The 27,331-nt window shown below is 36.5% G+C and overlaps 1 protein-coding gene across 1 annotated transcript in view; it reads left to right on the top strand.

Moving 5' to 3' along the window:
• syt3 (synaptotagmin III) overlaps positions 1-27,331 on the top strand; it is a 95,231-nt gene that overhangs the window by 13,250 nt on the left and 54,650 nt on the right. The window contains exons 2-3 of the mRNA XM_056453600.1: positions 1,951-2,307; positions 2,423-2,840. Coding sequence (XP_056309575.1) covers positions 2,693-2,840 — 148 coding nt within the window. The 5' untranslated portion in view covers positions 1,951-2,307; positions 2,423-2,692. The remainder of the gene's footprint in view (positions 1-1,950; positions 2,308-2,422; positions 2,841-27,331) is intronic.

The raw sequence follows: 27,331 nt of genomic DNA, 5'->3' as shown, positions 1-27,331 counted from the left end.
CCCCATACAATTTGATATAACGCTTGAACCCGGAAGCTGCTTCACGTGACGTCACACTTAATAAGCGGATAAAAATTACAAATCTACATCTCAGATTAATGTGCAAATTGAAACAAACATAAAATAATAAATAAGAATAAAAGAATAAAAAAGAGAGAATCCCATCATTCTTAATTAAACAAATAGACCCACCCAAAATCTAACATTACTGGTGGAGCCAATGTGTCAATGTGCCAGAGGAGAAATGGTCATGCCCAACTGAGCCTGGTTTCTTTAGATATTTTTTCCGTCACTTTAGTTAATTGGTAAAGTTTCTTCCTCGCCAATGGCTTGCTTGGTTTGGGACTTGTGAAGCTGCCCATAGATGGATTTGCTCTTCAGTGTTTGGACATTCAGCAGTGAAATTTAAACCACACTGAACTCTAAAAACTGGAATGACACTAGGGCTGCACGATTAATCGAACAAAGATCACAATCTCGATTCGAATCTACATATGATCTTAATTCAGCTTTTCTATGATTTAGCCAAGTATGTATTTAAGGTTAGGAGAGAAGCATAAAGGCGGATGCACAAGTCTTCATATTGTTTTATATACATTGTTCACCAACATGAACACTTCCAAATGGTCTTGACAGTGTCACATACTGTATTTATAAGGTGTAATTCACCCCAAAATGTAATTTCTGTCTTAATGTAATGATGTATTCGAGGCCGCGAAATCACATGTGAGCTGACGTGTTTGTTTACTACCGAGAAGATGCGCGTGTGCCTACGAATGTCTACTGTAGTGAGCAGACTGTTTACTGGGTCAGTGAGACTACTCGAGCCTATATGTTTGTGTAATGTTAATGTAATGTTAATGCAGGAGGGAATCTGATAATAACAAATAATAACATTGGTCTTATTTTACCAATGAAAAAATGGTCTAATAATGTTGTCAATAACAAATGACAAGCATATGTCTCAAACATAATTCAAGTTCAGAATTATGAATAGTTATATTCTGATGCCATCACTTTACTGTGAATTCAACCAGCACAAATTTAAAGTCTGTTTTAAGTCCACCATTTCAAGTCTATACAAAATTTAGCATTTTAACCAGCAGTAGACCTACAGTACACATAGGCCTAATGTTTTTATTATTATTATTATTATTGTTTTACCATATGTTTGAGAAATAATAATAATTGCCCACTGATATTAACCTTTATTTTACATACAGAATCGTGAAAAAATCGTGATCTTGATGTTAAGCAAAAAAAAATTGTGATTCTCATTTTAGTCAGAATCGTGCAGCCCTACCTGACACTGTTTCAATTTACTAGAATCTCCATGTTAAGCTGCTTTGACACAAACATTGTAGTAAAAGCGCTATAGAAATAAAGATTTGTAATTGAAACAATTATTAGTGTGAGTTTGGGGTTGTCAGTTAATCTGATCCAAACCATGCAGTTCCATTTGGGGACATAAATTGTAAAAACACTGACTTCTTCTTAACAGCAAACAGAATTGGTAAAAAAAGATAATGAATAAGAGAGAGTCCTCTCATTCTTAATCAAACAAATAGCCTCGCCCAAAATCTAACACTACTGGTTGAGCCAGTGTGTTTGGAAGCTCAAATTAGCAATTTTAGAATCGTTAATAGAGTAGAAGTTACACTTCACCTTTAATCTTCTAAGTATCAAGCAACAACAGCTTACAAGATAAACTTGTTTTGTGGTTGACCACATCCTCGTTCCTGAGATGCACTGTACGAGCAGAGCTGTTTGTCTTTGGGAAGAAATGGATATCCAGAATGAACGGTTCTTCTCTGCATGCTATTGAGCTCTGTGCACCCAGCGGGTTGCCTTTATAATTTAACCATAATTTTACAGCAGTTTTTTTTAATGATGTGTGCCTCGTTTTCTCTTTCTCACACACACTTTCTCTCTCTCTCTGCCCCTCTTTAGGCTGTTTCAAAGCTTCTGTGGAACATTCCAGAAATACAGCCATGGACCTCAGCGAACATTAAGTGAACTTGAATGTAAAAAAGCAAAGTGGAATTACACCATACGTCACAGACTCAACCCTGCCCTGATGCTGCTTTAAGGACTGAGCTTGCAAACACTTCCTCTTCCCTGACTGATGATTTAACTCAGAGTAATAGCCCAGGAAATCTAGGCTATGCTTTCTGAACAACAGACCTAAATATAGTCGTGCTGTTTATCCATTGAAGAAAATTCCAAACGTTTCTGTGAATTGAATCCAGTTTGACCTTCCTCACCATGACGAGGACTCAGGGATGTCATTGTAATCCTTTATAACAAGTATGTGCACAAAAGCAACAGATCAGTAATGGATGTCTCACTCTTTTAATTTAGCTTCATTAATGTGTGCATTGTCTTACTCTCATTCTTTTTGTCCTGATTTTTCCCCTCTCAGGAGCCTATGTTATTATTGAAAAGAGCGGTTGTGGCTCACTTACCGATGGGTTTAGCAAACATTAAAGCTTTCAATTAACGGTCGTAAAGAGACCGTCTCCGCTCCTTGCTGAAAAATTGTCCTTCAAAATCCACGTCTGATCGGAATCCTACGGTAGAAAGTGGCCAGACACACTCTCTCTCCCCTCGGGCGCCGTCCAATTGGTGTGGACGGTGAGGGCTGCGGCGTGATTGGTTGAGTGCAGGGCTGGTGTGCGATGCGGATTGGAGGATGTCGGGGGACTGGGATGACGACATTTGTAAGAGGGCCATGGTGTTGGTGGAGGAACTGTGCTTTCGGTCTGGAGGCCTCAGCCAGAGCGCGAGCTGCCAAGAGTTCAGCTACATGATGAGAGGACCTAACAGACAGATAAACACAGGTAAGAACACAGCCTGGTAATGGGATGGTTGATCCAGAAATAAGTGTTCTGACATCATTTACCCTTTTAAGTATGACTTGCTATATTTTCTTTATGGAAATCAAAAATAGACATTGCACTAGTCATTTTTGTCAGCGCAGTAGCAGTGAATGAGTACTGAAATTTTAAAGCAACAAAAAGGACACAAAAACACCATTTAAAGGGGACCTATTATGCTTTTATTATGTCCCTTTAGTGTTTATGTGAAGTTTCAGCTCAAAATATCCCACACATAATTTCTAATACCTCTTTGAAATGCCCGCTTTGATCCATTTTGGTGAGTGTCGCTTTAAATTAAAATGAGATTGTGCTCCCAGGCCTCTTTTCAAAAGGTGGCGGAGCTATAAGCGCTATTGCCTTAGCATAGCGGCAGATTCAAAGCAAGACCAGTGGCTCAGAAGAGATAGTCTATGGAGACTACTGTTTTCATTTGTGCATCTTAAAGCTCCACATTTATAATCCTCTTAGCCGTTGGCATTATCTATAGTGCACACTCTAATGGTGGATGGCTGCTTCTCACTTAGGGCTGTTTATGCTATGAGAGATAGATCATCACTGATGGGTGGGACTTTTCCTCTTCGATGGCATGTACAAAGGCAGGATGTCAATCAAAGTGTTTCTGCAGTCTGTTTTTATGAAGTGTGATGTAAAAAAAGTATTAGGACATTTTTACCGTTAGAAGCTGGTTATATTCATACACTTTTGTCACATAACTGTTTAAACCCCTTATAAACATGATTTTTGCATTATCTCCATAAATAACAAACCAATTATTCACAAACATCACAAAGTTTTACAACAACAATTGCACATCTGTCTCCAAAAAGCAGAAAAAAATGTAAAACAAAAAAACATTGTAACCATGAAATATTTTTGTATGGTATTTTATGTGTTATCACACACTTTCCACTAAAAACACCTGGCTTTTAAACAAAAAATAACATGTCTTAATGTTGTATAATTGTCAAAAATGTTGTTACTTTTGCAAAAGATTGTCCTAATAAACTTTGAGTGCTTCGAAAAGCATTAAAACAAATTTTTATTATAATGATATGATTTTCACTTTGTTGACAGCTTTACCATATAAGACTCTAAGAATAAACATTTGTTTGTAGCATATTTCAGGGCTAATTTTTCAAGCAATGTTGGTGTTCTTATTGGAAATGGGCTACCAGGTGAGACACAGGGTAACTAATTTGGGCAATAGGTTACAGATACAATATTTTTGCCCATTCTTAAGAGAAAAATTACCAAGCAACATCACAACATTACTGCAAAATATTGCCTGGCAACATTGCCCAATATTTGCCCTCTTTTTCATCAGCATTAGGGATGTGCACCTACAGTATACTGGTCAGGAGGCTCAGTTTGATTACTGTTATCCTGTCATTGATTCAATTCAATATCACGATGCATCAGGGTAAATAGACGATGCGATGTATCCTCAATTTTTATTTCGACTTCAAATATATACAATTTTGTCTTTAAATGAAAGCAGTCAGATATATGAACTGAAGCTTTAATTTTACCTGCTCAAAGAAAGCCCACTTCTTGAATGTATCAAACATCAGTTAAGTGATAACGAAATGTTCAGCATTGTGTTCATTGTGGTCAAAGAGTTGGAGCGATGGAGTTTATTTAGTGTTTAAGGGAAACTCGGGTTCTACCATACTGTCAGTGTTCAAGAAATTCTGTCCCAGCAAACACAAAAAGCAGTGACATCTGTCTGAATGTAGGCTATTTAAACAGTTAGAGCTTTTTATTGCTCACACATGCATCTTGCTTCCCTTGCTATAGTATAGTACTATAACAAATGACATCAGAAAACCATCAGAACATCATAATCGGTTATGGTCTGTTACTAAACTGATACCAAATTGTCCTCATCTGCACTGCAATGAACCATCTAAGGACTAAATTGTCCAGATTCTATTTCAACTTAATTTCCCCCGCATATGCAGCCGATATCTCCTTTTTGTTTAGATATTTTACTTGATCTACTATAAATATGTCATATAGGTCAAACAACTTGCTGGTTTGGATCATTAGGGAAACCTTCCAAATTGTGACACACAGTCAGCCAGGCTTGGAAACAGAGGCGGTTATTGAGGGGGAAGATTAGGATGATTTGAAGGGCCCTTCCAAGTGTGCCGTATGTGTCAGATATCCAGCCAATAATCCACGGGCATGAAACTGAGACTAGTGGCTTTCTACATTCATCGGGCACAGTCAAAACTGAGGTGATTTCTTCTCAGGTCCTCAGTTTGTTGATACACTTATGGCACTTTTTCCACAACGTGCTAAACGAATCCAGGCTTATACTAATTACATAGCCCTATATACATTTCTGGAGATAGCAAAATACCTCCCAAAAGCTACGTTTTTTTTTGCAGTTTTTGTTTTCACAAATCTGCCAGAGACTGCTGTGTACAATTTTTCAGATCTCAAATTTCTCTCGCCAGCGCCATTCGTGCCTGCTGTTTTCACGTAAATCCACCTGCCGTTATCTGACTGACTGACCAACTGACCAATCCCCCCACCCACCTCCTTCCCTAAACCCAACTAATAGTGTTTTAAAAAGCACAGATTGACCTAATCACCCCTTCCCTAAATCCAACCGCAGTGTTTTCAAAAGCAATCCAAAGGAAGAAAAAGCCCTTACAGCAGCCTGGTTTGTACTGTTTTCAGATTTTACCACAATGTCATCCTCTTATTTACTTGTTTATATTAGTTTTTGGCTTTTGTTTTGTCATACCTGCTTTCTGGAGGTGTCCTTCACCGGACTCGTACCCTTTTGTCACGGTCAACTCCACTCTGCATCTCAAGTCCGCCGACGTATGTGTCGAGCTACTGGACAAACTGATAACAGCAGAAAAGTCATCCATGCAGGTGTAATTGCTCAGCTGGTAAGCGAGAAAAGGAACGGCATCATACCGCCTCGTAGCCTTCATTTTAAAGAAATGAAACAGTACATAGGGCTACATTTTCAGAATGAGCTTATGTTGTGTTGAACAGGCAGCCGTGTTGTTGCCTGTCCTGCACAAGATTTATTCTAAGAATGTCATAGTGGTAAATCAAAGGTTAACTGGCCCAAACTCCTGTAAGCCTGTCTTCTGTTGTACATTGTCAAAATTCTATAGCTGAGATACAAAAAAACACATGAAAGTCACTGGGACAAAACACAGAATTGGAGCAAGAAGCAATTAACAAACTTCAATCACAGAATAGACAACAATACGAAAGAAAGCATATTAAACATTTTAAACATCTTTAACTTTCTCTCACTCCACTGCAAATGCTTTAAACTTGACAGAGTTTACAACAGAAAATGAAATGAAAATAGAACTTTTAGTGGCGTTCATTGTAAACAACATTTATTATAAAAGTCAAGCCTAAACAAATGTTTGAAATGAAACTCAGACTAATGGTTTGTGGGAAATGTGCTACACAGGAGTTTCACTCTCATTCAACACCAATACAAATGTGTGCGTATGCTTTGCTTTCTTGATGTTAATTGCATTTTGCAAGTTGCTTTGGATTGTGAGGCAGCGCATTTCAGATAACAATAAAAATAGGAAATATTCAGGAAAATGCACTCTATTGTTTGAAGTGGTTTCACAGAGTAACCGGTTTGGAAAAGGCATTGGGGTTGGTAAATGATTACAGAATATTCATATTTTTGTTGGTGAAAACTATTATTTAAAACCTATTCAAAGCCTATGATTTATGTCTGACTTCTAACCAAAATATTGACTTGGAGCAGACAAATGGTCTAAAAAGGTAATTTTCATCATCGGTCCACCTCACTGAGCCATGAGACCTGGAAAGAGCCTCACTGGTAAAAGCTGCCGGTTCATGTAATTGTGCCTGGCCATTTTTATTTGTATTCACACCATGCCCACCACAGGTGTTATGGTTGGATGCTGTGTTCAGAGTGAGACTGTCCTGTTTACAGATTTAGTCATTATTGCTTAAATTCCCAAGTGCCCAGTGATTGAAATGGAATTGGACTTGCGTTCTGTTTAATATGAAATGGCACAACCGCAGGTAATTGAAATGGCTCTAAGCTCCTTGTGAAAGAATGAAAAGAAATTAAGCTGTTCAGGCTTTCCTTCCTTGGGTTTCCAAACACCCTAAAATCCCCCAAATGGACACTAGGCAGTTAAAACTAGTCGCCAATGTTCTGATTTCAGTTCATTGAAATAACCCGTTTTACTGATTTATATGCAAATCGATGACTTGACAGCTTAAACTGTGTAGATTTTTATTGTAAAATCGTCCCATTTCCCCATGGTTATATCAAAAAGCAAGCATCCATGGATTCTCATCAGAGTGTTCCATTTGTTATGTGAATTGTGATGTTAAATACAGCATTAAATCTCAGAGGTAAACTTGCACACTCATTTTCCTCTCATATTTGAAGTTTCTATGACTACCACTCGTCCTGTGTGTGCATGAGATGAGAACATATTTTCTTATCGCTTCTTGGGTCAAGAAATAGTCTGTGCGCTTAAATCTGCCGTGATGATTCTTCTCTGTCACATATTACACATGCTTGTCGATGTCGTCGTCTGTTTGGTTAACCTTTTTACATGACCTCAAGTGTTGTTGAGTGTAGTTGGTTTAAGAACATTAGTGTAAATTAATGCGTTGTCTTTTTTCTTAAAGGGATAGTTTGCTCCGAAATTAAAATGCTTGCATATCACTATGACAAGATAATCTTGGTGCTTTTTTAATGAAAGTCATTGGAGCTCAATGTTCCTTTGCAGACATTTTTAGTGAACAAAAATATTAAAAGTACTCAAACGTCTAAACAGCTTTGGAATAGGATTGGAGTAAATGATGAGTTAATGTTTTTTATTGGTCAAACATCCCCTTTTTTAGGTCAAACATCTCTTACTAAACAATTAAAAGGATAGTTCACCCAAAAATGAAAATGTACTCACCCTTAAGTGGTTTCAAACCATAATGAGCTTCGTTATTCTGTCGAACACAAAAGAAGATATTTAGAAGAAAGCCGAAAACCTGTAACCACTTACTTCCATAGTAGGACACACAAATATCATGGACGTCAGCACATTTTAAAGATAAATTTTATTGTTAACATCTATCCTCATTATGCAATCCACTACCAAAGTGTAGTTACAGCTACACAATTCCTCCATTCCTTCAACACAAAACAATTAAAGTGATAGTTCACCCAATAAAGAAAAATCTGTCGTTATTTACTCATCTTTTACATGTTTCAAACTTTTAGGACTTTTAAAGGAGATATTTTGAAGAAGCTGAACACCAGTAACCATTGACTTCCATAGTATATGTTTTTCTTAGTGTGTAAGTCAGAAAGAAACACTTTAGAAGCACTTTAGAGTCAGTAAATATTGAGCAAATTTGAATAATTTTTCTGTTAAATGTAAGTGGATTGAACATAAAACAAATATATTGTCCAAAAAATGGACAGTAGCACAAGTAAACAGTAAACAAGTATTGTATATTTATGTGTATATATTTTTACATTTATTGTTGTGTTTTGTGAGGCAAAATTCTACTTTGACAAACATTTCTGAAAAATGCTCAGATGAAGTCAAACAACACATTGCTGTCAATGTTATCGTCTGTTTGGTTTACATTTTTACATAACCCCAAGTGTTGTTAGGTTAGTATAGTCGGTTTAAGAACATCGTATATGTAAATCACTATCACTATGATAATCTTGGTGCTTTTTTAATAAAAGTCATTGGAGCTCAATGTTCCTTTGAAGACATTTTTAGTGAACAAAAATGTTAAAAATCCTTAAAATCTAAACAGTTTTGGAATGGGAAGGGAGTAAATAATGAGTAAATGCTGTTTTGGGTCAAAGATCCCTTGCTAATCAATTAAAGGTATAGTTCACCAAAAAAAAATGAAAATTCACTCACCCTGAAATGGTTTCAAACCATTATGAGCATCTTTATTCTGTTTATTTATACATAAGACCATATTTAGAAGAAAGCTGAAAGCCTGTAACCATTGACTTCCATGGTAGGGTCTGTTCTTTCTTTAAAATATTTTCTTTTGTATTCGGCAAATGACAGAAAGTCAAACAGGTCAGAACAAGAAAAGGGGGAGTAAATGACAAAAATTTCAGTTTTCCGTGAATTATATTTTTTAAAAGCAAGAGTTCAGTTTGTGGAGTCATGTCAAAATTAAAACACTGCTAAAGTGAACGTTATAATGCATGCAAAATGTTTTGCATATTTTCATTTTAATAAATAGAACAATGTTCAATCAGTTCTGGACATTTGGTCACATTACAAGTTCTGACATACTGACTAAATATTGGTCATTAGTTTAGGGCAGTGGTGCATTGAATCCTGCATTGGTGTCATAAAAGATACGCTAGAAGCAAAGTCCAAAATTACATTTGCATTTTAAATTAGCATTTTGCAATTATTTATTTAGCAGCTCGCGGATGTGAATAACACAAGCAGTTTGAAGAAAACAATACAAATAGTACAAATACTATTCCAACTTTACTAGGACAATTTGCATCTGGCAAGCACCAAATGGGAGTAAAAATGATTTGGAGAGTTAAAAAAGAATACCAGAAGCTGCTAATTTATTAGAGACTGCAATACTACATATACACTCATCGGCCACTTTATTAGGTACACCTGTCCAACTTCTCGTTAATGCAAATTTCTTATCAGCCAATCACATGGCAGCAACTCAATGCATTTAGTCATGTAGTTATGGTCAATATGATCTGCTGCGGTTCAAACCGAGCATCAGAATGGGGAAGAAAGATGATTTAAGTGATTTTGAACATGACATGGTTGTTGGTGCCACATGGGCTGGTCTGAGTATTTTAGCAACTGCTGCTCTACAGGATTTTCATGCACAACCGTCTGTAGGGTTTGCAGAGAATAGTCAGAAAATGAGAAAATATTTAGTGAGCGACAGTTTTGTGGGCGCAAATGCCTTGTTGATGATACAAGAGGTCAGGGGAGAATGGCCAGACTGGTTCAAACTGATAAAAGGCAACAGTAATTCAAATAATCATTCATTATGCCTTGATGACCACAGTGTACCCATCTTCTCATTGGTACTTCTAGCAGGATAACACACCATGTCATAAAGCGTGAATCATCTTAGACTGGTTTCTTGAACATGAAAATGAGTTCACTGTACTCAAATGGCCTCCACAGTCACCAGAACTCAATCCAATAGAGCACCTTTGGGATGTGTGCAGAGATTCGCATCATGGATGTGTAGCCGACAAATCTGCAGCAACTGCGTGATGCTCTCATGTCAATATGGACCAAAATCTCTGAGGAATATTTCCCGTACCTTGTTAAATCTATGCCACAAAGCATTAAGGCAGTTCTGAAGGCAAAAAGGGGTCCAACCTTGTACTCGTAAGCTGTACCTAATAAAGTGACCAGTGAGTGTATATTGTAAAAGTGATTGACATTCTAACCTCTTCTTATATAAGCAAAGTCAAAGACATGCATGTTTGTTTCTGCTTAAGAAAACATCTGACACCTTTACCTGCTGATCAAAAGCTGGAAAGCACTAAGGGGAGCACAGTTTATGATGTTGTTTGCTGAATGCATCGCAAAAAAAAGTGGCATGCATAGCTGAGCAGGACGGGCAGCTTACCATAGTATTAATTAATGGGAAACTGAGGGAAGCTGCCCGAGGCTCTTTAAACTCTTCTGTACTCACAGTATGGCCCATATGTGCACTACAGCTGAAGGGTAGTCAAGCTGTCAAGCATAGTGTAACAAGGTGAAACAGACTATTTTTAACACTGGGTCTCTGTCTAAGCCACGGTCAGTTACCGCTTAGACGTATAGCATGGATTAAACATTTCCATTTGGATTTGAGGCTGAAGATATTTTCAATTTGTGTTTCTTTTTTTATAGTAAAGTGCATTTAGGTTCTCAGGATGAGACCTGAATGTCCCTCTTGCATTTGATTTCTCTACTACTGCAGGGCGTTGAGTTGAAGTAAGAGTGAAATTATGTGAATGATTGTATTATTTAGATAGACTGTGTTTACAACACTATTGTAGTCACATTGGTCAATTTAATTTTGATGCTGACATCTTGCCTTTGGCTGTGATGTAACATTGATGGTGTTGATAATATGATTAAATATTACCAGTCAGCAAATTAGAATGATTCTGAAGGATCATGTGACACAGAAGACTGGAGTATTGCTGCAGAATGTGCATATGTATTTTATATGTATATATATTTATATAATAAATCAGTTTTTTGAATTTATTTAAAACTCAAACAAATGTACGCTCAACAAAGTAAATCCTTGGTGTAGCTTAATTTAATTATGACACACATTTCCACTCACATTTAAATCGTTATTTAAACTCATTTTAGGGAAATTGAGCCCAATAGCAAAATTACTTTTGAACCAATGATGTCAAATAATGTTCATTTAAATTACTTAGTAAATTAAACTTGTCTGGTACACAGTCTACATACAGTCTACATCATGTTGAGCCAATTAATCTCAATCACTTAATTTAGAAAACCAATTTTCTGTTCATTATTGCAGTTCAAACATAACTACTTTAGTAATGATTGTTGTTGACCATTCTAGACTTAGCATTAGCACATTTATGGCTCACAGAGTGAAGAAACAAACATTAATGTTGTTATTTAAGCTGCACCCAGACACCCCAAAACTAAAAAACTCAAACCTTACTTGCAACTCTTCTAAATCTTAAAAACTAAATCTTTCTCTTGACTTTAAATCCCTACATTTTATTTTATTGTTAACATCTATCCTCATAATACAGTCCACTGCCCTGGTGTAGTTACAGCTACACAGTTCCAGCATTCCTTCAACACAAAATAATTCAAGTGATAGTTCACCCAAAAAAGAAAAATCTGTCATTATTTGCTTCTTTCAAACTTTTAGGAGGACTTTTTAAGGAAATATTTTGAAGAAACTAGAAACCTGTAACCATTGACTTCCATAGTATTTGTTTTTTTGTAGTATGGAAATCAATGGTTACAGATTTTTAGCTTTTTTTCCACATTGTTATTTTTGGGTTTAACAAACAAAGAAACTCATAAAGCTTTAGAGACACTTAAGAGTCAGTAATAGTGAGCATTGTCTGTGAAATTTAAGTGGATGAACATAAAACAATTATATTGTTCAAAAAATGAACAGAAAATCAACTCTATTTAAACAAGTATTTTACACTCACTGGTCACTTTATTAGGTACAGCTGACTAGTACCGGGTGGACCCACTTTTTGCCTTCAGAATTGCCTTAATCCTTCATGTCATAGATTCAACAAGGTACTTGAAATATTCCTTAGAGATTTTGGTCCATATTGACTTGATAGCATCACGCAGTTGCTGCAGATTTGTCAGCTGCACATCCATGATGCGAATCTCTGCACACATCCCAAAGGTGCTCATTGGATGAGTTCTGGTGACTGTGGAGGCCATTTGAGTACAGTGAACTCATGGATCCATGCTTACATGTTGCTGACACCAAATTCTGACCCTACCATCCGAATGTCGCAGCAGAAATCGAGACTCATCACACCAGGCAACATTATTCCAATCTTCTATTGTCCAATTTTGGTAAGCCTGTGTGAATTGTAGCCTCAGTTTCCTGTTCTTAGCTGACAGGAGTGGCACCTGCTGTGGTCTTCTGCTGCTGTAGCCCATCCACCTCAAGGTTAAACATGTTGTGCATTCAGAGATGCTCTTATGCTTTCCTCGGTTGTAACGAGTGGTCATTTGAGTTACTGTTGCCTTCCTATCAGCTCAAACCAGTCTGGCCATTCTCCTCTGACCTCTGGCATCAACAAGGCATTTGCACCCACAGAACTGCCACTCACTGGATATTTTCTCCTTTTCGGACTATTCTCAAAGTAAACCCTAGAGATGGTTGTGCGTGAAAATCCCAGTAGATCAGCAGTTTCTGAAATACTCAGACCAGCCCACCAACAACCATGCCACGTTCAAAGTCACTTAAATCACCTTTCTTCCCCATTCCAATGCTCGGTTTGAACTGCAGCAGATCGTCTCGATCATGTCTACATGCCTAATTGCATTGAGTTGCTGCCATGTGATTGGCTGATTAGAAATTTGCATTAACGAGCAGTTGGACAGGTGTACCTAATTAAGTGGTTAGTGTATACTTATGTATATACATTTTTACATTTATTGTTGTATTATGTGAGGCAAAAACTCAAGTCTACTTTGACAAACATTCTTGAAGACATTTTTGAATGCTCAGATGAAGTCAAACACCACACTGCTGCATAGACATCTTTCAATCACTGGCTACTTTTGCTTTAAGAAGAAATGATGCAACAAAGTTACGTTGGGCTGCTGCAACCCTAACCCAGCTTTTTAGAAGGTATTGACGGTGTGGAAAAGTCTGTGAGACAAGATGACATGAAAGCTTAGCAACGGCACAGAACAGCGATCCTCTCGGTTCAGCCAACCCAGAGTTTGTAGATCAAACTCCCTCCCCAGATATACTGCTTCCAAACAGTCTTTTTTTTTCTTCACTAGCAGATCGATACATTAACCTTTCTAATCCCAGACCCCTCCCGCGTTTAGTTCTCTCTCTCCATCAGTGTCCGTTTGTTTGGCTCCACATCTTTCATTCCTGCAGTTCCGCCTCTCCCGCACCAGCCTCTCCCTCTCTCCATCACTGTCCACTTTTTTTTCCTTGCCTGTTTTTCTCACGGGGGAATGCTTGCAGACTTTATTAACCCCTCTCTGCCGCTATCTCTCTCTTTTGCTCACCTTCGACGTGTGCAGTGAATGCGTTATCTTGACCAGTCAGCCCATGTGTCTGCTTCAACATGTACACTAATCTGTTAGCTCTTTCCTGGACCCTCCCCCTTTCCCAATCTCCCTCTTTCTTCAGACATAACCTTGTTCTTTTTTTATTTTCATTTTCTCTCTCTGTCAGCTCCCTGCTGGAAAATCCACTTTAAGCTGGCAGCTGTGTTTGGAAATGGTTTCTAGCTGGTCTGAACTGGTTATTTAATGGTCCAAGCTGCTCAGATTGTTCATAATGGTTTTTGGAATATATTTGCTAGTCAACAAGCTCATGACAGCTCACATCTGCAAGTATGTTTATTTTATGACCATAAACCAACAAAAATATAGTTAGGACTTTCCAATTTAGTTTTTACAGTGATTATTAAATTTTTCAGGTGCTGGACCAATGTCCAAAAAAAGTCTCTTAAATTTCCATATTTTCTTAAATCTAGTGTTAGCGCTTTGAGTTTACGAAAGGCGCGTTATAAATAAGATGTGTTATTATTTATTATAATAGTGGATTTCAGAAAAGTTTGATTTAGTTGTGTTTTTTTTTTTAATCATCCAATACGTGCTGCAACTTATAATTCAGAATTAACATGCACAAAGTGCACACACATTTTGATTGGTCCCGAATAAGCCTGTCAAATGAATAATCATGATTAATGGCATCCAAAATAGGAGTTTGTATTTGCATAACATATGTGTGTGCACTGTCATGTATATAAAAACATACTTGAATGCTTGTATATATTTGGAAAAACTTTTATTTATATTTATCAAAATATGTATAGATATAATTCAAATGATATACACTCACCAGCCACTTTATTAGGTACGCCTGTCCAACTGCTTGTTAATGCAAATTTCTAATCAGCCAATCACATAGCAGCAACTTAATGCATTTAGCCATGTAGACATGATCGGGACAATCTGCTGCTTTTTTATGTGACTTTGAACGTGGCATGGTTGTTGGTGCCAGACGGGCTGGTCTGAGTATTTCACAAAATATCCAGTGAGCGGCAGTTCTACGGTCACAAATGCCTTGTTGATGCCAGAGGTCAGAGGAGACTGGCCAGACTGGTTCGAGCTGATAGAAAGGCAACAGTAACTCAAATAACCACGTGTTACAACCAAGTTATGCAAAGAAGCATCTTTAAACACACAACAATCAAACCTTGAGGTGGATGGGCTACAGCAGCAGAAGACCTCACCTGGTGCCACTCCTGTCAGCTAAGAACAGGAAATTGAGGCTACAATTCACACAGGCTCACCAAAATTGGAGAATAGAAGATTGGAAAAATGTTGCCTGGTCTGATGAGTCTTGATTTCTGCTGCGACATTCGGATGATGGGGTCAGAATTTGTCATCAACAACATGAAAGCATGGATCCATCCTGCCTTGTATCAACGGTTCAGGCTGCTGGTGGTGGTGTAATGGTGTGGGGGATATTTTCTTGGCACACTTTGGGCCCATTAGTACCAATTGATCATTGTGTCACCGTCACAGCCTACATGAGTATTGTTGCTGACCATGTCCATCCCTTTATGACCACAGTGTACCATCTTCTGATGGCTACTTCAGCAGGATAATGCGCCATGTCATAAAGCGTGAATCATCTCAGACTGGTTTCTTGAACATGACAATGAGTTCACTGTACTCAAATGGCCTCCACAGTCACCAGAACTCAGTCCAATAGAGCACCTAGAGCACCAAGATGTGGTGAAACGGGGTACTGAATGGATGTGCAGCCGACAAATCTGCAGCAACTGTGTGATGCTATCATGTCAATATGGACCGAAATCTTGTAGGAATATGTCCAGTACCTTGCTGACTCTATGCCACGAAGGATTAAGGCAATTCTGAATGCAAAAGGGGTCCAACGGGGTACTAGTAAGGTGTTGTTATTTTTTATTTTATGTATGTGGGTGTGTTTAGATACATAATAAATATAAACAATAAACACACCAATATTATGTAAATGCAAACTCTTATTTTGGATGTGATTAATCACAGTTAATCATTTGACAGCACTACTCCTGGATGAGAGAGGCATGCCAGTATTTGTATAGTAAAGTTCACACATTATGCTATAGTTCCAGTTTCACATAACCATATTTGCTTAGGTTTGACATTTATAATAAATTATGTTTATACAGTGAATACAGTCAAACAGTTGCCTTTGTTTGTTTATACTTATATTTTTTACTCCTTTTTCTGCTATAAATACTTTTTTATTTAAAAGATTTGTTGTGAACTGAGAAAAACTGAAATAATAAGGTAATATTTTTAAATTTATTTTGTGCACAAATCTGTTTCTTACCAGTTTACTGACAAATTTGTGTCACATTAAGCATTTATAAAAACATTTATATGCAGAAACATAAATTGTAGGTCTAAATAATCTTCTGGAGTGCCCAGTAACAAATGTTTTATGTTTTGTAAAATCATTTTAAAAGTTCAAGACACCCTGGAGTACTTTTTACATTTTTCTCAACAGATTTGTTTGTGTTAAGCATCAATTAAGACACTGTTAGTACCTGTCACTTTAATTGTGGTCATAATTTTGAGCTTTTGTCAGCTAATTTCATCTTCCGGGTTTAAAATAATTTTTGGGGCGGTATCAAAATCGGTGAACCCTGGAGTACTTTTTACATTTTTCTCAACAGATTTGTTTGTGTTAAGCATCAATTAAGACACTGTTAGTACCTGTCACTTTAATTGTGGTCATAATTTTGAGCTTTTGTCAGCTAATTTCATCTTCCGGGTTTAAAATAATTTTTGGGGCGGTATCAAAATCGGTGAAGTAGCAGGAATCTGCTAGTGGAGTGATGACACGTCGGTTTCTCATTATTATTCATAGCAGAGTTTTCTTATCCTATGAGAAGACCCTGTTTCTTAATTATTCATGAGAGCACATGCTTTCTGAAGGCAAGGCAGGCCTGCCAAGCTATAAGACCCAATCACTGGGTGAGAGCCCGTCCGTGCACTGCAAGGGTCGGATGTGTTTGTTTCTATGATCCACGGGGTTTGTTGCATGTTTTTCCCCACGATGCTGTCAGGGCCGATACAGCAAAGCTGCTGGTTTGCAGCAAGCATTTTTGTCAGGAGAGCTGTACGAGAATTGGAGAATGGCAGACTTTGTCTTTTACCAGTTGAGTTTGTTACCATTCAGACACATCACCTATACCCGTGCTGCTGTGTTCGCCTATGTTTAAAATTTCCCCGATACCGGCAAGGCTATTGGTTGGAATAGACAGGGCAAGAGCGCTGGTGCACTGCTCCACTGTGTCTGCATTCAAACCCAGAGGTTGAGGAGGAGAGAAGTCCTCTTCATTTATAGTGTTTATATAAACATGATCATCTTTATAATGATAGAACAAATTGTGGTTAACTGTGTATGAAATTACGAATATCAAATGTAGCAGGACATTAAATTGCTTACTGTTTATTTCTTTGCATTTTAACTTTGTAAACTATAAAATCACGAGTCTCTTCATGGTTTGTGTCTCATTTTGTGAACTAACTGACAACAGTTGTTTGCTCCCCTCTTTTTCCTCTGCTCTGCCGGCCACGCCCACTCCTCCCTCTGCTCGCAGCACTCCACGCCCATCATGCAGCATTCTTTGAAAAAATTCTTCGATAGACTTGATCTGAAAGAGGGGGGTTTCATGGCCCTTTAAGTCTCAGGGAGAATACATTTTTTAAACCAGAATATAAATTATTCGTAGTTCACAACCTTGAAAGCTGATAGTCTTAGAAATAGCATTTCTTTTAACAATCCATAATTTTTTCCATTGTTCATATTTCATTGAAATTAACTTGTTACCAGTGAACTTGATCATAGTGGAGTGATGTTTTTAACAGAAACTCAATCACTCAATTATCAAGCAACATAAAATGTTAATGTAGTCAATTATTATTTGTTATAATAGTGAATTATCAGTCGATGAATTTCCTATTGGGGCATTCTGTCTTTTTGAATCATTTGTAATGAACTACTACTAATATTTATGTAATTTATTATGTGTTTATCAAATGTGCATGTTTTCTTCTTCTTTATGAACTCAATTGACCCGCACATTTACCAACTTCATCTTCATCATCATCATCTTCTCTTGTCTTCATTCTCTTTTTATGATTTTTCAGACCCGACTCTCTCCTTTGTCCTTTTTCCTCCAATTCATGTCTGATCTCCATCCTTGTCCCATTCGCTTGCATTTTCTCCTGCTATTTACGTTTTCCTCACTCTCTCTATCTGCGTCTTGTTCTTCAAGCTGACAGATCAGTCCCTTCTCTCCTCCCTCTGTCTCTCTCTCTGATCATATCTTTGAACAAGCAGTGATTAATGACATACAGAGACTGATGAATTATTCACCAAAGAAAGACAGAAAGTACTGAGAAAGGAAGAAGGGAAACAGCGAGAGGGAGGCTGAGAAGAGTGGATGGGGAAGAGGAGAAGGAGGGCACAGGAGCGAAAAGGGAGACAAATGAAAAAGGTGATGCAAGATGAGGATGGAAAGCACAGTGTCTTCCTGTAACCTATTAGAAGAGAGGGAGAGAGTGTGTGTGTGTGTCTGTGCTCAGTCATGCTAACGTTTCATAATTGCAATTCAGATTGGAGTTTACTCACAGTGTGGTACATGTGTGGAGTATTGCTGAAGGCTACTCATGCTGTCAAGCGTACACTAACAAAGTGAAACAGCAAAAAAACGACTATTTTTAACCGTATGCTTCTGCCTAAACTAGCATTGCTGACAATTTACGCAAACGCTGCATCAGAAAGCTTTAAAATTCTACCTTTGGAGGCACATATGAATCTAAATTCTGCTTCACTACCTGTCTCCTAAAATATGTTCTTCTAATTGAATGTGAAGGTGGCATAGATGTGTCTTTCACTGTCTTCGATATCAGACAATCCTGTGTGTTCTGTTTCTGACAGATGAGCTAAAAAAATAGAATCAGAATCAGAATCAGAATCAGAATCGGTTTTATTGCCAAGTGTGCTTCACACACACAAGGAATTTGTTTTGGCTACAGAAGCTTCCAGTGTACATAAAGTGACAAGTGACAACACAAAATAATCTGAAAAAATAAAATAATAATAATAAAAAATGATGAACATTAAACAGATGCGGTTAGTGAAGAAACCTGGATGTTGAGTTGTATGTACAGATTGTTATAAATATACAGGTTATAAGGTGCTGTGTACAAGTGCGAATGTAGAAAGTATTGCATTGTATATTGATATAAGGTGCTGTGTACAAGTGCGTATGAGAAAGTATTGCACATATTTATTGCACAGTAGGGGAATATTTAACTGTTCATAAGGTAGACAGCCTGAGGAAAGAAACTTTTCCTGTGTCTGGCTGTTTTTGTGCTCGGTGCTCTGAAGCGCCGACCAGACGGTAACAGTTCGAACAGGTAGTGTGCTGGGTGTGAGGCGTCCAGAGTGATTTTGCGAGCCCTTTTACTCACTCTGGAAGAGTACAGTTCTTGAAGTGTAGGAAGCGCCACTTCAGTGTCATTTTGTAAGTGCCATTTTTGACCAACGTTTTTTCCTTTAATTACATTTCTAGGGGAAGTTAGAATTGCAGTAAGCAAATATCCCCCTAGTTATTATCACCAAAGATTTGTTTCTCTTTTATTATTCATGGTTAAATCAGTGTGCTGTCTCGGAAATCTGGCTGAAATCAGTTTTATGAGATGATTCCATGCACAAAAGCTGCCTCTAGAGCAGAGTTGCCCAAAGTAGGGCCCGCGGGCCAAAGTTGGCCCATGGTAACCTTTGGTTTGGCCCGCCATCCTATCTGAAAAGAGAGTGAGATGGAAAGGGAGTTGGTTTGGGCGAATGCCTTTTTCAGAGATCGTCATTTCCAACTTAACATAACCTTTTGTTCTTTGTTTAATTGAAGAGCTACAAAAAAGGCAACTAACATTAAATGTTGTAAATGAAAAGACTTTTAAAATGTCAATAGTGCCACATGGCAGATAGAGGACAATGTACAAGACATCGGCGAGCAAATCAAGGCAAAGGCAGGAGCAGCTCGACTAGTGTATTCAGCATTGATCTCCATTGTGTTATAAATGGGATTATGTTTTTATTATAATACATTCATTAGAAAATGTTAAAAATGATACTGCATTATTAGTTAATATATTTTAAAGCAATGTTTTCTAGTTATTTTTGAATATTAGCAAATAAATTAGGAAATCACACATGGCTAATATAATGTAATACGGTTTGGCATATTCAACTTCGGCCCACAGCCCTCAATCAAGTTTGGTTTTTGGCCATTTATAAGAAAAAGTTTGGGCACCCCTGCTTAAGAGTCACTCTCTGATAAGGCAGCATGGCAACACATCAGCTGCCCAAGGATTCAGACACAACCAAAGTCATAATTAACAGTCAGGATAAAACCCAATGGTACATTTTATGGAGGTAAAACATTCAGTAAAACATATAGTTTATTTTGAATTATTGAGACATTATTGTTGTTTTTAATTTTAATTTCTTTTAGCAATTTTGTTGTATTTTGATAAGTTTTTCAGTCACATGTTATTTTAATGTGCAGCTCACACTATTAAAGGTCCCGTGAAAATAAAATAAAATTTTTTAGATGTTATCATTAGTATGTTGGTCTTAAGGTTATCTATAAGCTAGTGTGTTGAAGATATAACTGATATAAACCTGATATAAACATATAAAGCTTGCAGTTTGTCATTTTACCCTAAATGGATCAATTTTGGATTTTGGATAAATTTTTTTTCACGTCATCTTATCAAATCTTTACCAATCAAATGCTCTCTAGTATCTGACATGCCCCTCCCCCTTCAAGACGCTTCCTATTTGCTTTTCATTTGATGTGCTTGATCTCAGTCGCTTTCACTGGCAGTGCTGTGAGAAAACAAAACACTATTGGCTGTTTTAAAAGGGAAGGGGCTAATCTGTCAAACTCTTCATGTTTCAGTTGAGATTACGTCAAACAATGAATAAAAATGCTAATTTCAAAGCACTTCACAGGACCTTTAACAGAAACAAACACTCAATTATCAAACAACATAAAATGTTAATGCAGTTAATTACTATTTGTTTTATTAGTTGATTATCAATCGATTAATTAAATACTGGTGCATTTTTGTATTTAAGAATGATTTGAATGAACATCTACTACTATTCAATTCAATTCACCTTTGTTCAATTCAATTCATATTTGTATAGTGCTTATACAATGTAGATTGTGTCAAAGCAGCTTCAAATAAAAGGTCATAGTAAATTGAAACAGTGTAGTTCAGTTTTCAGTGTTTAAGTTCAGTTCAGTTTAGCTCAGTTCAGTGTGGTTTAAAAATCACTACTGAGAGTCCAAACACTGAAGAGCAAATCCAACGATGCGCAGCTCTATAGATCCCAAACCATGCAAGCCAGTGGCGACAGCGGAGAGAGATTAAAAACTTCATTAATTGGCGAAGTGAAGAAAAAAAACTTCTTCACCGGACTCAGTTGGGCACGACCATTTTAATTTCTCCGCTGGCCAAACGACTTGTGCAGAGCTGCAGTCTTAGCGGCGGAGGCTGGAAGCTGGCCTCAGCGAAGACTCGTCTGTCCCTGGAGCGTCACAGGAATCAGTCTCATGTTCTCCATTCCTCCATGACCACCACAGTAGCTGCTCAGGATACAGCCTGGTCCAGGATATGGAAACCTTGGGATCATCTCGTCGATGGTCTTGGATCGAATCAGTGACTCTGCATAGTCTGAGGGCCTCGGGAAGAGTATCCCCAGGTGGAAATGGAGAATAAAGAGAATATTTACTAATATTTATATAAGTTATAATGCGTTTATCAAATGTACATCTAACCATTAACCAACCATTAGCTAAGACATTTTATCTTGATAAACTACTTATAAGCTTTTTATTAATTTTAAGGTAATAGTTGGGTTTAGGTATTGGGTAGCATTAGAGGTATAGAATAATGTCATACACTTTATAAGTTCTAATAAACAGTTCAATTCAATTCAATTCATGTATATAGCACTTTTACAGAGTAGATTGTGTCAAAGCAGCGTAACATAGAAGTTCTAATAAATGTAATAATAATAGGCAGGTCATAATTTAGTAGTTAATAGTCAATTGTTACTTAAACTACAATGTTACCCTTTATTTCTTTTTCATCGTGTTTACATTATATAAACAGTTTATTTTAGTTTTAATTTAGAACACTAAACAACATCAAAATTAGAACATTTGTTAAATATACTCATCATGTGTGTGTATTTGTGTGTGAGAGAGAATTAGTGAATGTATAAAGCTCACAATTTTATTAGAATAGAGAGAAAGAAAGATTATTAAATGTATATTGTAATTAACATTACAATATCACAACGAACATCATGTACTTTAGAACAATGTTAACATTTTAGATGTGATGTATTAATAAATGAATATGTTATATATGCGGCTCTTATTTTATGAACCATAGTGGAAGCACACAGTTCCTCATAATATTCATATTCACCAAAAGGCATTCAAAAGAGAGCCAAACAAGATGATCCAGACTTTTCTTTTTCTTTATGTTGGATTACTGAAATCCCTCTGTTTTGTGGCTGTTTGCAGTCCAGTGAATCCCCTTTCTTCCTGTCATTCCAGTTTACATTTCATTCCAGCATCCTCTGAGATGCGGCCAATTCAATTAAAATTCCAGATTATAAGTCGAAAGGGAGTCGATGCTGATTTTTGCCCAAGCCAGGCTCATTGTTGGGACACCTGCGAGTATGCACAGCGAGGAATGGAGATGAAACAAAAGGTGAAACAAAAGCGGAAAGACATAGCATGACGTAAGAGCGGATAGTCCTACGATATAACCTCCTTGCATAATAGAAATCACAAAGTAGCTGGAGGTAGAGCGACCCCGGGGGCTTTTGGAGCTGGTGGGTGTCGTGTTTGAGGAAGTGATGTGAAAACAGGGGATGCTGAGGATCTGGTGTGGGTGTGAGATGTGAATAGAGCTCTGGAGAGTCAGGCTGACAGACAGACCCTTTGTTTCTATTGATTGGCAGCCACTTGTTTGTCAGTGCTTGTTGGAGATGAGTTGTTCTCCTCACTCTGGTGCTGAAAACCAGTTGCCAAAGTCGCATTTGTTTTTTTTTTTCCAAGTGACTCACTCATGCACACCCTTAGAAATCGTTATTAAAGGCTGCGTGATTGAAAGCTCATACCCGGCGAGAGACAGAGTCATAAGGCTTAATCACAGTTTAGAGGACATCTTTGTGGAAATTGTCATTGGCATTGACACTTTTTCTGCTTGGAAATAAATCCATCGTTTTCTTGGCTTTGTATTCAGATAGGGGCTCGTGAATGTTGGGAGAGCTGCTGGTAATTTACAGGCACAATGCGCCATCTCCTTTGCTTTTTCTCCTTCTGATCCTCTCTCTCTTTCTCTCTATCTGCACTTCCTTCGGTTTCTTCCAGTCATTCCCGAAGCGCAGCATCTGTCTGCCAACGCTATCTCATTTGCACATTTTTTCTGTTCAAATATCTCTGTGTTCATCCTCCTAGGTTATGCAATCAAGCTTGTTACCTAGGATAGGGAACTGAAAAGTGAGTTTCATTTTATTAAAATAAAAAAACAACACACATATACTGTATGATTTCCATAATGTTCATTTCCATTAACAGTTCTTGAATGTCTGCATTCATCTCGTTCCTGAATCTACAGCTCTATGCAAATACAAATAATGTTGACATTTGAGTAATCATAGTGGATTGAATGCGATGAGAAAGAAAGGCGGCACAATTATGCGCAGATAATAAATAGGCATGAAAAGTCGGCAATAAAAAAGGCTGAAGCCACAGACGTATACAGTAGATGCCTCATTAGTGGCTGTTTCTATGGGCGGATGTACATAAGCCATCTGCTACCAATGGTCAATGCCAGTTCGTGAAGGCTTGAGAGCAAGTTTACTTTGTGTTCAACCATAGTTTTGAATATTTATATGTGCAATAGACTTCAGCAGCTTGGAACACAGTGAAACAAGAAGGTATTAGCTAACACAACATTAAAAATGCGCCATAGTTTAGGATCCTGTATATTGAGTTAATATGTCTTATAATATTACATAAACTAATTTATTCTTACCTGTGAAAGATTATATCATTAATTTGGTCATTTAAATCATTTTTTACCAAAGGTTATTTAAAGTTTTGGCATATTGGAAATTGTGTGATGTGGAAACGTGTGATGACATATCGATATTGATGTTGCAAGATGTCAAATCTGGAGTAGCTTATTATGGCTTCAATTTGTACACTTCTAGGGTATGTACACTTCAAAATCAACCAATTATTATTATTATTATTTTGTAAAATATGGACAATTCCAATTGTTGGATTAAAATTTTGGCTACAAGGTTTCATTAGTTAATATATTTACAATCATGAACTAATTATGAACAATACGTGTACAGCATTTATTAATTATAGTTCAACATTTACTAATGCATTAATAAAATTAAAATCCCTGCTTGTTAACATTAGTTGATGCACTGTGAGTTAACATGAACTAACAGTGAACAACTTCATTTTCATTAAAGGTGCTGTATGTAAGTTTTCGACTCTTCTAAAGCATAAAAATACCACAAAATGTTTACAGATATTTAAGAAAAGTGCAAAGTGAACATTCTTGTTTATCTGAAAAACAATGTTTAAGGTCAGATATTCTTACGTGCCAGAACGCTGTCTTTGTTTTGGTTCTTTTAACTTGCCCAATGCCAGTTTAGCCAATTATATTTTATATAATACATTAGCACCTTTAGCTAATGTTAACTAACATGAACAAATACTGTAGTAAATGTATTGTTCATTGTTTGTTCATGTTAGTAAAGGCATTAACTAACATTAACTAATAAAACCGCATTGTAAAGTGTTACCAAAATTTTACATACTTTGTGGTAATGTTTCTACATATTTGGGTAACAACACATTTTTTTAATGTACATGTACAAAATATGGTAGGGCTGAACAACATATTTGATTTGATTTATTTATTTTCGAACAAAATATTATACATAAAATACCATTAACAAAAAATACATTTCAACATGGTCGAAAAAAGTGTTTTTTAAGGCCTGTGACTGTGTGAGGGGTTTTAAAAGCATTGGGCATAAGAAAATGTACCGTTTATAACTTGAAAAAATAATAATGATTCATTTTAATCAAGTCAAGTTTATAGTCATTCCGCTACACGTGTGGACATACAGAGGAACAAAATGTCATGTCTCGCAGGACCACAGTGCTACATAAATTAATCATAAATACAAACACAACACTGGACATAAGAGCTATTTAAAAAACATATATATCATATATTATAATATATAACATATATTATAAGATGCTTAACTACACACTTAAGACAGGCTATGCAAGTACATTTTACATAAAACTGAACAATGTTGTGCAGGATATTGTGCAAGGGAGGTATTAAAGGTGAATATTGTAATTGTAATGTATTATGTATTTAGGTAATAGGATGTATTCAATATTTAATGAATTGTTTATAAGTCGAAGACTATGCAGTATTATTTTACATTTGATTATTCAATTACTGTATACAAACAGTATATTATCTTTACAAACTCTTTTTCAACTCATCTAGTGAAATGGTATTTATATCACATTACATCATATAACAATATATAAACATATACAGTTGAACTCAGGATTATTAGCCCCCCTTTGAATTTTTTTTCTTTTTTAAATATTTCCCAAATTATGTTACACAGAGCAAGGAAATTTTCACAGTATGTCTGATAATATTTTTTCTTCTGGAGAAAGGCTTATTTGTTTTATTTTGGCTCGAAGTAAAGCACTTTTTAAATTTTTTAAAATCCTTTTTAAGGTCAAAATTATTAGGTCCCCTTTAAGCTATTTTTTTCTGATAGTCTACAGAACAAACCATCGCTATACAATAACTTGCCTAATTACCCTAACCTGCCTAGTTAACCTAATTAACCTAGTTAAGCCTTTAAATGTCACTTTAAGCTGTAGAGAAGTGTCTTGAAAAATATCTAGTCAAATATTATTTACTGTCATCATGGCAAAGATAAAATATATCAGTTATTAGAAATGAGTTATTAAAACTATTATGTTTAGAAATGTGCTGAAAAAATCTCTTCATTAAACAGAAATTGGGGAGAAATGGGGGTTAATAATTCAGAATGGCTAATAATTCTGACTTCAACTGCATATGTCACAGAATAAAAAATTATCGCAACGTGTAATTTTTCCAATATGGTGCAGCCTTTGTACATGGACAATTACTGCATTTTTTTTCTACTGAAACGCACAATAGTCTACCTAAAACATTCTGTCATTGTTTTGTGGCCCCAGTAGGATTTGACAAGAGGTAGGTTGTAGTCACAGAACCTGCTGTTCATAATGAACTGGTCAAAAAGAAGTGAGCTGTCAGTTTGAATTAGTTTAATGACTCACTCACTAACTGAATCGATCACTGGACCACAACTCGAAATGAACCTAGAACACCTACTATACTGTGCATGCTTAAGACTTCTTACACTTAAAGCGTTAGTCCACCCAAAGATGTAAATTATGTTATTAATTAATCACCATTTTGTCCTTTTAATCCCCTGAGACCTTCATTTGTCTTCAGAATATAAAGATATTTTAGATGAAATCTAAATGAAAGCTCCCTCATCCTCCAAGGGCAGCAATGTTGAATATCATTTTATTTTTTCAGGAATATGTCCCACACTGTTAGCTTTTTTTTTCATCTGAAATGTGCTGCAAGTTATATAATGCCATTAACATCATGCAAGCCAAGCACGCGTAATGTGTTGAATGAGAGTATTTGTAAAGCTCATTTCCCACACTTAGCTTTAAATAAATTCTTTGAGGCTTGATGGTTATAATATACATTGTTTATAGTCAATGTCACTTACATTTCCATAGGTTTTATACTTACTGTTAAACGCAAGTGATTTTTTTTGTAGAGTGAGGGAAACTAAAATACATGTTTATAATGTTTGTAAAGGTTTCATTTTATTAAAGCTAGCATAGGCAATTTTTTCTAGAATTTTTTTTTGTTATATTGGTTGAAAGTGTTTTCACAACCTAACAGCAATCAATAATTCATCTTCTATGGTTCTGTGGAAGGGGCAGACATAAAATGTTTGTCCAATCATTTCATTTGGCCTAAATACAGTAATGGAATGTCTTACTTGTTTGTCAGCATTTGTAGTTGCACACCTTCATGCGCTTTACTCTCATAGACATTCACACATCATCAGCACATCCCGTGATGCTGTTCAGACTGAATGAGAAGAGAAGGTAAACAGTGAACTCCATTGCAGCTTTCACTAGCCAATGTGACCTTGACTGACATATAAAGCAACCAATGACAGTTTGTTTTGTACAGCATCATGTTTAGTATCATGAAAATGTAATGTTGTCATGTAATCTTTCTGCAATGTCAGACCAGCGTGTGTTACTCTTGGACATATTTTAAAGAGTCAATGCAGTAAACTAGACATACAGTATTTTTGAAAACTGGGCGGTCATGGTGACAACAACTATTTGTCACAACTTTAAATATGACAGCTTTCTTTTATTTATTTATTTTTAAATAATGTGATTT

This window comes from Danio aesculapii, chromosome 3, assembly GCF_903798145.1.
Source record: "Danio aesculapii chromosome 3, fDanAes4.1, whole genome shotgun sequence".
Taxonomy (NCBI): Eukaryota; Metazoa; Chordata; class Actinopteri; order Cypriniformes; family Danionidae; genus Danio; species Danio aesculapii.
This window is presented reverse-complemented; position numbering and strand designations above follow the sequence as displayed.